The 14,249-nt window shown below is 42.1% G+C and overlaps 1 protein-coding gene across 1 annotated transcript in view; it reads left to right on the forward strand.

Annotated features, from left to right (window-relative positions):
* Positions 1 to 14,249, forward strand: part of MYBL1 (MYB proto-oncogene like 1) — a 45,845-nt gene that overhangs the window by 2,792 nt on the left and 28,804 nt on the right. Inside the window, exons 2-3 of the mRNA XM_048840837.2 lie at positions 8,847 to 8,952; positions 9,032 to 9,103. Of these exons, the coding sequence (XP_048696794.2) occupies positions 8,847 to 8,952; positions 9,032 to 9,103 (178 nt within the window). The remainder of the gene's footprint in view (positions 1 to 8,846; positions 8,953 to 9,031; positions 9,104 to 14,249) is intronic.

Raw genomic sequence — 14,249 nt, forward strand, 5'->3', positions numbered from 1 at the left:
CTCAGCCGAATGCCAGTTCATCATTTAGCAGTAAGACATTGCCTGGGAAATATTCCACCCTCTGACTTTACCACCTCAACCAAGCTTCACAATCATCATTGCTGTGTACAGTATTAAACTGTTTGAAACTTATACTCTGTGTTTGTGTTGTGTATGTATATATATGTGTGTGTGTGTGTATGTATGTGTATGTGTATATATATATATATATAAAAATATAGTTTTTTGTCCGGTGAAAAAAATTTCCCTGGAGTCTAACACCCCCCCATTTACATTAATTCTTATGGGGAAATTGGATTCGCTTAACATCATTTTGCTTAAAGTCTCATTTTTCAGGAACATACCTACAACGTTAAGCGAGGAGTTACTGTATAACATTCTTTGATTTTTAAAATGAGAGAAGTTTTCATTTCTTAATACATCTGCCAACTCTTCAGCTACATAATAAAAAGACACTGAAGGCTAGAATCTTAATTAAAAAAGTGTTTTGACTACTAGAATTATTGAAATTTAACGTATATTTTGTTTACTCTTTCAAACAGCTTGGTGAAATGGCTCCATTTCACTTTCTGTTTTTATGCACTAATTCAATACAGTTTCAGTTCACAACACTACAGAGGAATGGTCAAATAAATTATAATCACTGTAATTTAAAAAAATCCATTCATTTTGAGTTTAAAAAAAACTACCTTTTGTTTACCTAAGCACATATATAATTTTTGGACCTATATGCTACAATTCGTTTTTCAGACTGATATGGGTGGGGTACAAGAAATTTTAATATGTGACTCTAGAGTAGATACTCTTTTCTCTCTGTGAAATTTAAACATTCAGTCTTTGGCCTGTGTAGAATGCATTTGTCTTTTTGTAGAACGTTCAAGTGAATAGTTCTTAACTGCCATTGTAGGCAGAGCTGTGTGTATCTTGCCCTGCTGAGGAATCCACTGCTGGCTGAGATATGCTCCATTTCCAGAATCTAGATACAATTTTTAAAAAATTGTTCCTAGCACATGGTAGCCCAGAGAACTGTAAATATATAAATCAAGTGTAAGAAGATACTCTGTTGTCTTCCTGAGGCTGTAGACAGCCTGAAATAGTGCTCCAAAGATGTGAACTGCCCCATTCACCTCAGTGATGTTAATTCTGAGTTTTAATTGACAGTTTAAATGTAAGCATTGTACATTATTTCAGTGCTAGCTGTTTTAGTAGAAACATCCAGCTAATATTATTGCATAATTCCATGTTATCTCCCACATCTAGTGTCAAAAGTGCCAACTGTGCCCGACCCACTTGCCAAAACATCCAGCTTTACTCCGAGAAACTTCTACAGTGTGATTTTGTGCTTCTTAAAAACAAAAATACCCACCCATCCCATGGTCTACTGGGAATGTAGAGTAGTGTAAAATATATTAAGTTTAATATAAAATAATAATTGATAATATTCATTGTCATATTTCATTTGGAAAAAAAGTTACATTTTAAAAATATATCCAAGTTGCTCCAGAGTTTCCTATTCACCGTACTAGAATGCCACAGTGACCAGGAACTGTGGTGTTGCTGCATAATTTTTGCCAGGCTTTTCACCGAGTGTACTGATCCTTGGCTATAATTCAAGAACAGATAAGCTTTAGTTTTTTTATTGCCTTTCAAAATGAGTATCATATTAAATAGTTTGACCCAGAAACGGTAGTGTTTGAAGTTGTAGATTAGTAAGACTAGTGTATCTGGACCAGTGGGTTGTGTGTGTTGGGTAGTAGTTAAAACAGGAAGAGATACCTCAAGCCATATGCTTTGTTTGCTCTGTCACCATCAATTTGCAGGTGGTCTAAGCACAAAGCTTTCTGTTCTTTCAAGTCAGAATAATACTTTAAGGGGTTAATATTAGAGGTGCTTATGAAGTGTTCATTGTAAACCATTTAAATAGCAAGATGTTCGCTTATCAATTATCAATATTTTAAAAATTAATGTTGGTAAGAGTCATTCAAATGTGTAAAGCATTTAAAGGATGTCTTTTTGAAGTGGGAAATGAGAAATTAGATTAACTGTACTGTAACATAATTGGGAGAATTATACAAAATAAAACAGTATCTTATTGTCTCTTTCATTACCTGATTGGCCCTTTTTCTGCAGCCTGCTTTTTGTAATAGCTTCAGACTCCTTTTGCCAGTTGTTAACTTAATTTTGGTCCACTATGCAGTGCTTAAATTACAGAGATCCAGTTCAGAGTGTAATCACATGGAGACAACTGAGTTGTAATTTTAAGTGTATTTTGTGGCTTACTTGAGGTGAAAAGGGGTAGTATCAACATGCAATTGCTGAGCCTGAGTGAAGAGGTGGAGTGTGTGTGAGTGGGGGTAGAAGTGTGGGCAGGGAGAAAAAATAAATTAAGACTTGGGGTACAGCTTTCAAAAGCACTTAGGTGACGTAGGAGCTCAAATCCCATTAAAAGCCAAATGGTTATATGTTGAAAGTCAATAGGACTTAAATCCTATTGAAAGTTGTATCCAAAACCTTAACGTTCTTTTTTCTTTACAACTTTGGGTACAACTTTCTTAACAACCTAAGCGAGTTAGGTTTCAAAGTCCCATTGACTTTGAACGTATGTACTTTTTTTATATTTGACTTTTAATGGGACTTAGATGCTTTTGAAAATTTTGAATTTTATCTTTTTTATAGACTAGGTATTTCTTATGACAGTAAAATTGAAAAACAAATAAGGACTGCGTGATCATTTTACAGTCATCACTCTGAGTGTAATCTACTTTAATAAGTAGTGGGAAGGATTTGCTATAGATCATTAAACATGTATATTTATGATAAAAAATCAAAGTACTTATACTGACAAATTAAAAGGGGGAAAATAACGCAGTTGTAAAGGAGGGGGGAAAAGAATGAGTTAAACCATTAGACACCTCTGTGTGCTCCTCTGTGTAACTGAGTTTGTTTGCAAAGTTAAGGTGGTGAAGTATTATACCACTTCTCCAGTAGGTGGAGCGTACTCAACATGATGGCACAAAAGTCACTACCTGTTTCTATCATTTCTTTCCTCTGCCCTGGTCTACACTAGGAGTTGAGGTCGAATTTAGCAGTGTTAAATGGATTTAACCCTGCACCCGTCCACACGACAAAGCCCTTTTTTTTTTTTTTTTTACTTAAAGGGCTCTTAAAATCGATTTTCTTACTCTATCCTCGACAAGGGGATTAGTGCTGAAATCAGCCTTGCCAGGTCGAATTTGGGGTACTGTGGACGCAATTAGATGGTATTGGCCTCCGGGAGCTATCCCAGAGTGCTTCATTGTGACTGCTCTGGACAGCACTCTCAACTCAGATGCACTGGCCAGGTAGACAGGAAAAGGCCTGCAAACTTTTGAATTTCATTTCCTGTTTGGCCAGCGTGGCAAGCTGCAGGTGACCATGCAGAGCTTATCAGCAGAGGTGACCATGATGGAGTCCCAGAATCGCAAAAGAGCTCCAGCATGGACCGAACGGGAGGTATGGGATCTGATGGCTGCGTGGGGAGAGGAATCCGTGCTATCAAAACTCCGTTCCAGTTTTCGAAATGCTAAAACCTTTGTCAAAATCTCCCAGGGCATGAAGGACAGAGGCCATAACAGGGACCCGAAGCAGTGCCACGTGAAACTTAAGGAGCTGAGGCAAGCCTACCAGAAAACCAGAGGGGCAAACGGCTGCTCTGGGTCCGAGCCCCAAACATGCTGCTTCTATGATGAGCTGCATGCCATTTTAGGGGGTTCAGCCACCACTACCCCAACAGTGTTTGACTTCTTCAGTGGAGATGGAGGCAACACGGAAGCAGGTTTTGGGGATGAGGAAGACAGCTCACAGCAAGCAAGCGGAGAAACCGGTTTTTCTGACAGCCAGGAACTGTTTCTCACCCTGGACCTGGAGCCAGTACCCCCCCGAACCCACCCAAAGCTGCCTCCCGGACCCGCCAGGTAGAGAAGGGACTTCTGGTGAGTGTACCTCTTAAAATAGTATACATGGTTTAAAAGCAAGCTTGTTTAATGATTAATTTGCCCTGGCATTTGTGGCTCTCCTGGATGTACTCCCAAAGCCTTTGCAAAAGGTTTCTGGGGAGGGCAGCCTTATTCCGTCCACCATGGTAGGATGCTTTACCACTCCAGGCCAGTAGCACGTAGTCGGGAATCATTGTAGAACAAAGCATTGCAGTGTGTGTTTGTTGGTGTTCAAACAACATCCGTTCTTTATCTCTCTGTGTTATCCTCAGGAGAGTGATGATATTCATGGTCACCTGGTTGAAAGGTTTTCTTTTCTTAAGGGTGCTTTTCTTAAGGGGACATTCAGAGGTGCCCGTTCCTGCTGGGCTGTTTGCCTGTGGCTGAACAGAAATGTTCCCTGCTGTTAGCCACAGGGAGGGGTGAGGGGCTAGCCACATGGTGGGGGGGAAGCAAAATGCAACCTTGTAACAAAAGCACATGTGCTATGTATGTAATGTTAACAGCAAGGTTTACCATGGAAGAGTGTACCCATTGTTCTATAAAATGTCTTTTTAAATACCATTGTCCCTTTTTTCTCTCCACCAGCTGCATGTGTTTCAAGGATCACATGATCTTCTCCTTCCCAGAGGCTAGTGAAGATTAGAAGGCGAAAAAAACGCACTCACAATGAAATGTTCTCTGAGCTCATGCTGTCGTCCCACACTGACAGAGCACAGACGAATGCGTGGAGGCAGACAATGTCAGAGTGCAGGAAAGCACAAAATGACCGGGAGGAGAGGTGGCGGGCTGAAGAAAGGGCTGAAGCTGAAAGGTGGTGGCAGTGTGATGAGAGGAGGCAGGATTCAATGCTGAGGCTACTGGAGGATCAAACTAATATGCTCCAACCTATGGCTGAGCTGCAGGAAAGGCAGCAGGAGCACAGACCGCCGCTACAGCCCCTGTGTAACCAACTGCCCTCCTCCCCAAGTTCCATAGCCTCTTCACCCAGACGCCCAAGAACACGGTGGGGGGGCCTTCGGCCACCCAGCCACTCCACTCCAGAGGATTGCCCAAGCAACAGAAGGCTGGCATTCAATAAGTTTTAAAGTGCTGTGTGGCCTTGTCCTTCCCTCCTCCACCACATCTCCCAGGCTACGTTGGCAGTTATCCCCCCTATTTGTGTGATGAATTAATAAAGAATGCATGAATGTGAAGCAACAATGACTTTATTGCCTCTGCAAGTGGTGATCAAAGGGAGGAGGGGAGGGTGGTTAGCTTATAGGGAAGTAGAGTGAACCAAGGGGGGAGTGGGGCTCATCAAGGAGAAACAAACAGAACTTTCACACCGTAGCCTGGCCAGTCATGAAACTGGTTTTCAAAGCTTCTCTGATGTGCACCGCGCTCTCCTGTGCTCTTCTAACCGCCCTGGTGTCTGGCTGCCCTTAACCAGCAGCCAGGCGATTTGACTCTACCTCCCATCCTGCCATAAACGTCTCCCCCTTACTCTCGCTGATATTGTGGAGTGCACGGCAAGCAGTAATAACCAATATTGGTTTTGCTGAGGTCTAACCGAGTCAGTAAACTGCGCCAGAGCGCTTTTAAAAGTCCAAATGCACATTCTACCACCATTCTGCACTTGCTCAGCTTGTAGTTGAACAGCTCCTGACTACTGTCAGGACTGCCTGTGTACGGCTTCATGAGCCATGGCATTAAGGGGTAGGCTGGGTCCCCAAGGATAACTACAGGCATTTCAACATCCCCAACAGTTATTTTCTGGTCTGGGAATAAAGTCCATTGCTGCAGCTTTTGAAACAGACCAGAGTTCCTGAAGATGCAAGCGTCCTGTACCTTTCCTGGCCATCCCACGCTGATGTTGGTGAAACGTCCCTTGTGATCCACCAGTTCTTGCAGCACTATTGAAAAGTACCCCTTGTGGTTTATGTACTCGCCGGCTTGATGCTTTGGTGCCAAGATAGGGATATGGGTTCTGTCTGTGGCCCCACCACAGTTAGGGAATCCCATTGCAGCAAAGCCATCCACTATGACCTGCACATTTCCCAGGGTCACTACCCTTGATATCAGCAGATCTTTGATTGCTTTGGTTACTTGCATCACAGCAGCCCCCACAGTAGATTTGCCCACTCCAAATTGATTCCTGACTGACCGGTAGCTGTCTGGTGTTGCAAGCTTCCACAGGGCTATTGCCAGTCGATTCTCAACTGTGAGGGCTGCTCTCATCTTGGTATTCTTGCGCCTCAGGGCAAGGGAAAGCAAGTCACAAAGCTCCATGAAAGTGCCCTTACCCATGCGAAAGTTTTGCAGCCACTGGGAATTGTCCCAGACCCGCAATGCTATGCGGTCCCACCAGTCTGTGCTTGTTCCCGAGCCCAGAATTTGCGTTCCACTGTATGAACCTGCCCCATTAGCATCATGATGCCCACATTGCCAGGGCCCGTGCTTTGAGAGAAGTCTGTGTCCATGGCCTCATCACTGCGCTGATGTTGCTTACTTGCCCGGTTTCGCTTTGCCAGGTTCCGGTGCCGCATATACTGCTGGATAATGCGTGTGGTGTTTAATGTGCTCCTAATTGCCAAAGTGATCTGAGCGGGCTCCATGCTTGCCGTGGTATGGTGTCTGCACAGAAAAAAGGTGCAGAACTATTGTCTGCTGTTGCTCTGACGGAGGGAGGGGTGACTGATGACATGGCTTACAGGGAATTAAAATCAACAAAGGGGGTGTCTTTACATCAAGGAGAAACAAAAACAACTGTCTCACAGAATGGCCCCCTCAAGGACTGAACTCAAAACCCTGGGTTTAGCAGGCCAATGCTCAACCCACTGAGCTATCCCTCCCCTCGGTATTTCAGACAGGACTGAATTGCCATTAAACTTTTCAAGGTGCCCCTGACAGACCTCACCGAAATGATTGTCGGTCGTTGATTTCAGAGAGGGAAGGAGGGAGGGAGGAGCAAATGAATACAAAACAAATCTGGTCTATTTCTTGTTTTGATCCACTCCATCTATCTTTTACATCTTTGGCTGGCAGCAGATGGTGCAGTAGGACTGCTAGCCATCCTCATCTCCTGCCTGCCTGGCAGAAGATGGTGCAATAGGACTGCCGGCAGGACTAAAGAGAATGACCTGGTTGAGTCACTCCTAATTTAGTTTCTGTGCCCATATCTGCCCATGCGCTCCTGACCGACCTTCCTGAAGTGGCCAGGAGCACCTTGGACACGATGATGATGGTTGTCAGGCCTATTGCACCGTCTGCTGCCACAAGGCAATGGGTTGCTGCTGCTGTGTAGCAATGCAGTACCGCATCTGCCAGCACTCAGGAGACGTATGGTGACAGCTGAGCAGGCTCCATGCTTGCCGTGGTATGGCGTCTGCACATAACTCAGGAAAAAAGGCGCGAAATGATTGTCTGCCGTTGCTTTCACGGAGGGAGGGAGGGGGGAGGGTCTGACGACATGTACCCAGATCCACCCGCGACAATGTTTTTTGCCCCATTAGGCATTGGGATCTCAACCCAGAATTCCAATGGGCGGCGGAGACTGCGGGAACTGTGGGATAGCTACCCACAGTGCAACACTTCAGAAGTCGATGCTAGCCTCGGTACTGTGGAAGCATTCCGCCAAGTTAATGCACTTAGAGCATTTTGTGTGGGGGGACACACAATCGACTATATAAAAATGATTTCTAAAAAAATGAGTTCAATAAATTCGACCTAATTTCGTAGTGTAGACATACCCTCTGACTATCAGGTAAGGAGCTCAGCACTGTAGTTTCAGATCTGCTGCTTGCTCAGCTAAATTTTGTCCATCTAAAATTGTAATTTGTCTTTAGTTCTTGTACTTTTCTTTTCTTTTTGAAAGGAACCCCTACTCATGGTCTCACTTTGACTTTTCAGGATTCCATTGGATTTTTTTTCCTTTTGCTTGTTTATTATCCTTCCTTCAGTTGACCCCCAGATAAGGGTGTGTATCTCATAATTTTTTCCTGCCTTCCACCTTCAGAGACTGAATTATTCCTCTGCAATTCTTCCATTCTAAGATTCACAGGAAAAAGGTTCAGGCATGGTTGTGAACTCTGATACGCTGGTTACTGCTTGTAGCAAGCATTTTATCTAGGTTCTGATACTGACACTGTATAGCACAATGTATTTTTGTGGGTCTGGATTTAGTGATCATGAAAGGATTTAAAAAAAAAAAAAAGATCCTAGAAGACATTGCTTCCACTTGAGCAACATCCTTAAGTTAAACAAAGCCTGGGACCTGCCGTAACTGATAGTGTGACTGTCATATACTCTGTTAAATTCCTAAGTATTTTTAAAAATGTACATTCTCTAACTGTTTTTTTAACCTAGGACTTGCACTTGTGTACATCGAAGTACATATCATAGGGTGTGTGTGTGTGTGTGTGAATTAAGAAAGTTGAAACATGGCATTAATCTGTGGGTTATTAGACTAGAAAACCATTTTGTCATGGCCCTAATGCACCTAGTTATTTGCTATGCCTAGCTGACACATTGTTGGATGCTATATTTAAAAACGCTTAAATAGTGAGGTTAAGCAAATCTTTAAACTTTTAGGAATTTTCTGCCTATTCCTCACAATATACAGCTTTGCAAAACTGACTAGGTTCCTTGTGGGGTTTATTACTTACCTTTGAAGCATAGGATATGAGGAGGAAGGATACTATACTGGATAAGACAATGGTCTGTCTTTATGTTACTACAAATTTTATACTTCATTCTAGATATCTTCCAGAGATGCACCAGATGCACAGATTATAACCAACATCCTCTCTGGTTTCTTGAGTAGTTGGTGGTCTATATTAATTTTAAAATATATTTCTAGTTTGTTTAAACTGTTCTGTTTGTACTCTGCAGTGAGGAAGAAGATGACGACCTTCAGTATGCAGATCATGACTATGAAGTACCACAGCAAAAAGGGTTGAAGAAGATATGTAACAGAGTAAAATGGACACGTGATGAGGTAACACTTGACCAGGTAACTTTACTTTTTATATCATACCAAAATGCTATATTTCTCAGCTGATATTATGTCTTTACAGGATGACAAGCTAAAGAAGCTGGTCGAACAAAATGGTACAGATGATTGGACTTTCATTGCTAGTCATCTACAGGTAAGTGTGAAGTATAATTTTTTTAATGAAAGGGTCTGCAATGGTGATATGTCCAATTTGGAGATGACTGGCTATGTAGCAGTTCACATGGGGAGGCATACATGACTGCTATATTTGACTATTCTATGGATACCCATAACTTGGGCTGGGTCAGCCAAGTCCCAAACCCTTGAGGCTTGTTGAGTAAGACCAAGATTTTGACTTCCTATTAATTTCAGGAGTGAAGCCCGCAGCCTGTGAAGCACCAGTGTGCTATGCTCATGTCTGCCATTATATCTGAAGTGTGTTGCTGCATTCTGAATCATTTGCAGTCTTCATGTGGGGTTACAGTCAAGTCCATGTTGTGGATTAAAGTAGTTTAACTAGGAGGTGATAAAAGTACAGATCAATCAACATCCTCCTTTCAGATGTGAAAGGAAAAAGAGGTTAGTTTTTTGACTAAAGGAGGATTCCTTATCACTGTGGCAATCTGTGTTCGGGAGCTATGAGTAAACCACCTCAAACCTAAAGCTTTGTACCAATTTGGCAACCTGTGGTCTTACTCCTACAATTGATAAGGTTAGAGTAATATCCAGTTTCCAATTCCCCCCCACCCTTCCTACTAAAACCCCTCCACCCCTTTTGTGAAGATGAGTTTAAACTAGCAGCTTTATCCGTCTGTGGATCTGTTCCACGCATTGGGATATGGTGGTGGGCTGCATTAATGGAGAATAACTGCCATGTGCATGTTGATAGCACTGAAGTCCATGGCTTCTTATTTTTCCCAAGTTTCCTCATGATGAAGAGGGGGAGAGAGAGTATTGAGTCTTGTGGGCCATGGCATGATGGGTCTGGGTGAGGCAGCACAGGTGTTCTTTTTGGTATTGGGATCTGTGTGGTAAACAAATGAATAGAATGAGTACTTTGTGATACTGCATGTCAAAAGCACCATATGGTCACTGGTGTCAAGTGACAGATCTACACAGTACTGTAAACTTAGGGTAAATCTACACTGCAGCTGGAAGCAATCCTCCCAGTCCAGGTAGATAAACATGAACTAGCTCATTAACAGTAGCAGTGCGGATGTTGTAGTTCAGGCTGGGGCTCAGGCTCTGAAGCCCACCCGACCCTCTAGGCTTCAAATTCAGAGCTGCAATGTCCACACAGCTATCTTTAACATGCTAGCTCGAGGCCCACTCGTGTGAGTCTTTCTATCGGGCTGGAAGGCTTGCTTCCAGTTGCAGTGTAGACATACCCTTAGGAACTTGTTTCCTGCCCAAGGACAAAAGAGTGTTGTCCACCAGTGCCAGAAGGGTTGAATTTGTGCGGTACTTTTTCGGAATCTGATTGTGAATGATCCAGGATTATGAAGATGACAGAGCTGCTGGAATTTGGGTGCCACTACCTTCTCAGAGACTTCACTAAGAAAACGAGGGGTAGGAATATATTCAATAAACGGCAAGGTTATTGCTGCCAAGAGCAGATTTCACGGTTGCCCAATCTTTGCCTTCTAAAATGAATGTAGTAGTTAACCTTTTGAAGGCATTGATGCTTTTAGTTCTCTTGCTGGTGGGGGAGTGGCACTGTATGTGAAAGAAAGCATAGAGTCAAAAGTAAAAAACGTAAATGAATCAAACTGTACCATAGAATCTCTATGGGTAATAATTCCATGCTTGAAGAATAAGAATATAGCACTAGGGATATACTACTGACCAGGATGGTGATAGTGACTGTGAAATGCTCAGTGAGATTAGAGAGACTATAAAAATAAAAAACTCAATAGTGATGGGGGATTTCAGCTATCCCCACATTGACTGGGTACATGTCACCTCAGGATGGGATGCAGAGATAAAGTTTCCTGGCACCTTAAATGGCCGATTCTTGGAGCAGCTAGTCCTGGAACCCAGAAGAGGAGAGGCAATTCTTGATTTAGATCTAAGTGGAGCACAGGATCTGGTCCAAGAGGTGAATGTAGCTGAACCGCTTGGTAATAGTAACATAACATAATAAAACTTAATATCCCTGGGGGGGAGGGGGAAGAGGGAGAAAACACCAAAGCAGCCCACCACAGTAGCATTTAATTTCAGAAAGGAGAACTACACAAAAATGAGGAACTTAGTGAAACAGAAATTAAAAGGTACAGTGCCAAAAGTGAAATCCCTGCAAGCTGTATGGAAACTTTTTAGACACCATAATAGAAGCTCAATTTAAATGTAAACCCCAAATTAAAAAACATAGTAAGAGGACCAAAAAAATGCCACCATGGTTAAACAACAAAGTATAAGAAGCAGTTAGAAGCAAAAAGGCATCTTTAAAAAGTGGAAGTGTAAAATTATAATTAGGAAGGCCAAAAAAGAATTTGAAGAACACCTAGCCAAAGACTCAAAAAGTAACAGCAAAAACATTTTTAAACAACTGGTGGGGCCATTGGATGATCGAGATGCTAAAGGAGCACGCAAGATAAGGTAATTGCGGAAAAACTACATGAATTCTTTACATCAGTCTTCACAGCTGAGGATGAGGGAGATTCGCAAACCTGAGCCATTCTTTCTAGGTGACAAATCTGAGGAACTGTCCCAGATTGAGGTGTCATTAGAGGAGGTTTTGGAACAAATTAATAAATTAAACAGTAATAAGTCATCAGGACCAGATGATATTGATCCAAGAGTTGGGAAGGAACTCAGATGTAGTCCTGCAATTTCACTAACTGTGGTATGTAACCTATCATTTAAATCAGCTTCTATACCAGATGACTGGAGAATAGCTAATATGATGCCAATTTTTAAAAAAGGCTCCAGAGGCGATACCAGCTATTATGGGCCTGTAAGCCTAACTTCAGAAGGGGGTAAATTGGTTGAAACTGTAGTAAAGAACAGAATTATCAGACATATAGATGAACACGATTTGTTGGGGAAGAGTCAACATGGTTTTTGTAAAGGGAAATTGTGCCTCACCAATCTACTAGAATTCTTAGAGGGTTCCATCAAGCATGTGGACAAGGGGGATCCAGTGGATATAGTGTACTTAGATTTTCAGAAAGCCTTTGACAAGGTCCCTCACCAAAGGCTCTTAAGCAAAGTAAGCTGTAAAGGGATAAGAGGGAAGGTCCTCTCCTGGGTCAGTAACTGGTTAAGAGATAGGAAACAAAGGGTAGGAATAGATGGTTCAGTTTTCAGAATGGAGAGGTGTCCCTCAGTGGTCTGTGCTGGGACCAGTACTGTTCAATATATTCATAAATGATCTGGAAAAAGGGGTAAATGGTGAGGTGGTAACATTTGCAGATGTTACCAAACTATGCAAGATAGTTAAGTCCAAAGGAGACTGAAGAGTTACAAAGGGATCTCACAGAACTGGGTGACTGGGCAACAAAATGGCAGATGAAATTCAATGCACACTGGAAAACATCATCCAAACTATACATATAAAATAATGGGGTCTAAATTAACTGTTACCACTCAAGAAAGAATGTTTCTTGGAGTTGCTAGGAGTGGCCCCCGACCCTGCTCCCTGGCTGGAACGGGGCAAGCCCCAGACCCTGCTCCTCAGCAGGAGCTCGAGGGCCGGATGTAGCCCACGGACTGTAGTTTGCCGACCCCTGGGATACATAATAAGACAGAAAATATCATATTCTCTCTCTAAAAATCCATAGTATGCTCACATCTTGAATACTGCATGCAGATCTGGTCACCCCATGTGAAAAAAGACATATTGGAATTGGAAAAGGTACAGAAAATGGCAACAAAAATTATTAGGAGTATGGAACAGCTTCCGTATCAGGAGGGATTAATAAGACTGGGATTTTCAGATTGGAAAAGAAATGATAGAGGTCTATAAAAATCATGACTGGTGTGGAGAAAGTAAATAAAGAAGTGTTATTTACTCATAACACAAGAACTAGTTGTCACCACATTAAATTAATAGGTAGCAGGTTTAAAACAAACAAAAGGAAATATTTCTTCACACAAGGCAGAATCAACCTGTGGAATTCTTTGCCAGACGATGTTACGAAGGCCAAGACTATAACAGGGTTCAAAAAAGAACTAGATAAGTTCATGGAAGATAGGTACATCAATGGCTATTAGCCAGGATGGGCAGGAATGCAAAACCATGCTCTAAAGTGGCAGAGCCTGTTTTGTCAGAAGCTAGGAATGGGCGATGGGATGGATCACTTGATGATTTCCTGTTCTGTTCATTCCATCTGAAGCACCTGGCATTGGCTGCTGTCAGAAGACAGGATACTGGGCTAGATGGACCATTGGTCTGACCCAGTGTAGCCGTTCATATGTTCTATGTTCTTATCTTGGGGTGGCGGAGAGGGATGTCAGGTGCCCTTTAGCCTACAGCAATCACGAAGGATACCTTAACAGGTGATGGTATAGACAGTCATTGCTTTCAGTTCTGCTGTCTTGGTGATGAATTCCATCTTAGGTCTTTAACTCAGATAATGACTAGATACAAGATAATACGTCTTTTAAATGTGTTTACAGCAGCTGACATAATAAGGCCCTGTGTAAATCACAACTTCAGAAGGCATGGAAATCATGGAAATGCCCCAAACCATGATCTCTTAAATATGCTTTTAAAAGATAAATGTCTACAACAATTTTTAAAAAAACAACTGCCTTAGCTAGTTAATTTCAAGGACAGAAAAAATTTACAAGTAATGTTAGTCTATTTCAAGGACTAAATTTAGTTACAAAATTCATTCCATGCAACCTCCATGAAATTCAATACTTTGGCATTTACACTGTTGTGAATTTTTTTAAAAAAATTTGTGAATTACACAGGGTTCTAGTTATAAACTGAATGAGGTGTTAACTTCAAGAACACTTTAGGAAGTTCACATGGTAGAAACGTGACTGTTTACTAAAATAACAGTCAAATTTTTTTAAGTACTGGCTAAAATTAAATTTGGATGCCTAAAATTCGTCTCATAAATGAAAGTGGGCAGAAGTTTTCAAAGCTGCTGAACACCTGCAGCTCATGCTGGCTTCAGTGGCATTTGTGAAACCTTAGTGCTTCTGAATCTAAGGCTGCTTATATTCAGGTGGCTAATTATGGATGTTAGGGGACTACCCTTAGGCATGCAGGTCTGCAAACGTTTGGCTTTTCTCTTCCTTCCTCCTTCTCCTCCTCCATCGTAGACTAACTTTTTTTGGTGGGGATA

This window comes from Caretta caretta, chromosome 2, assembly GCF_965140235.1.
Source record: "Caretta caretta isolate rCarCar2 chromosome 2, rCarCar1.hap1, whole genome shotgun sequence".
Classification (NCBI taxonomy): Eukaryota; Metazoa; Chordata; order Testudines; family Cheloniidae; genus Caretta; species Caretta caretta.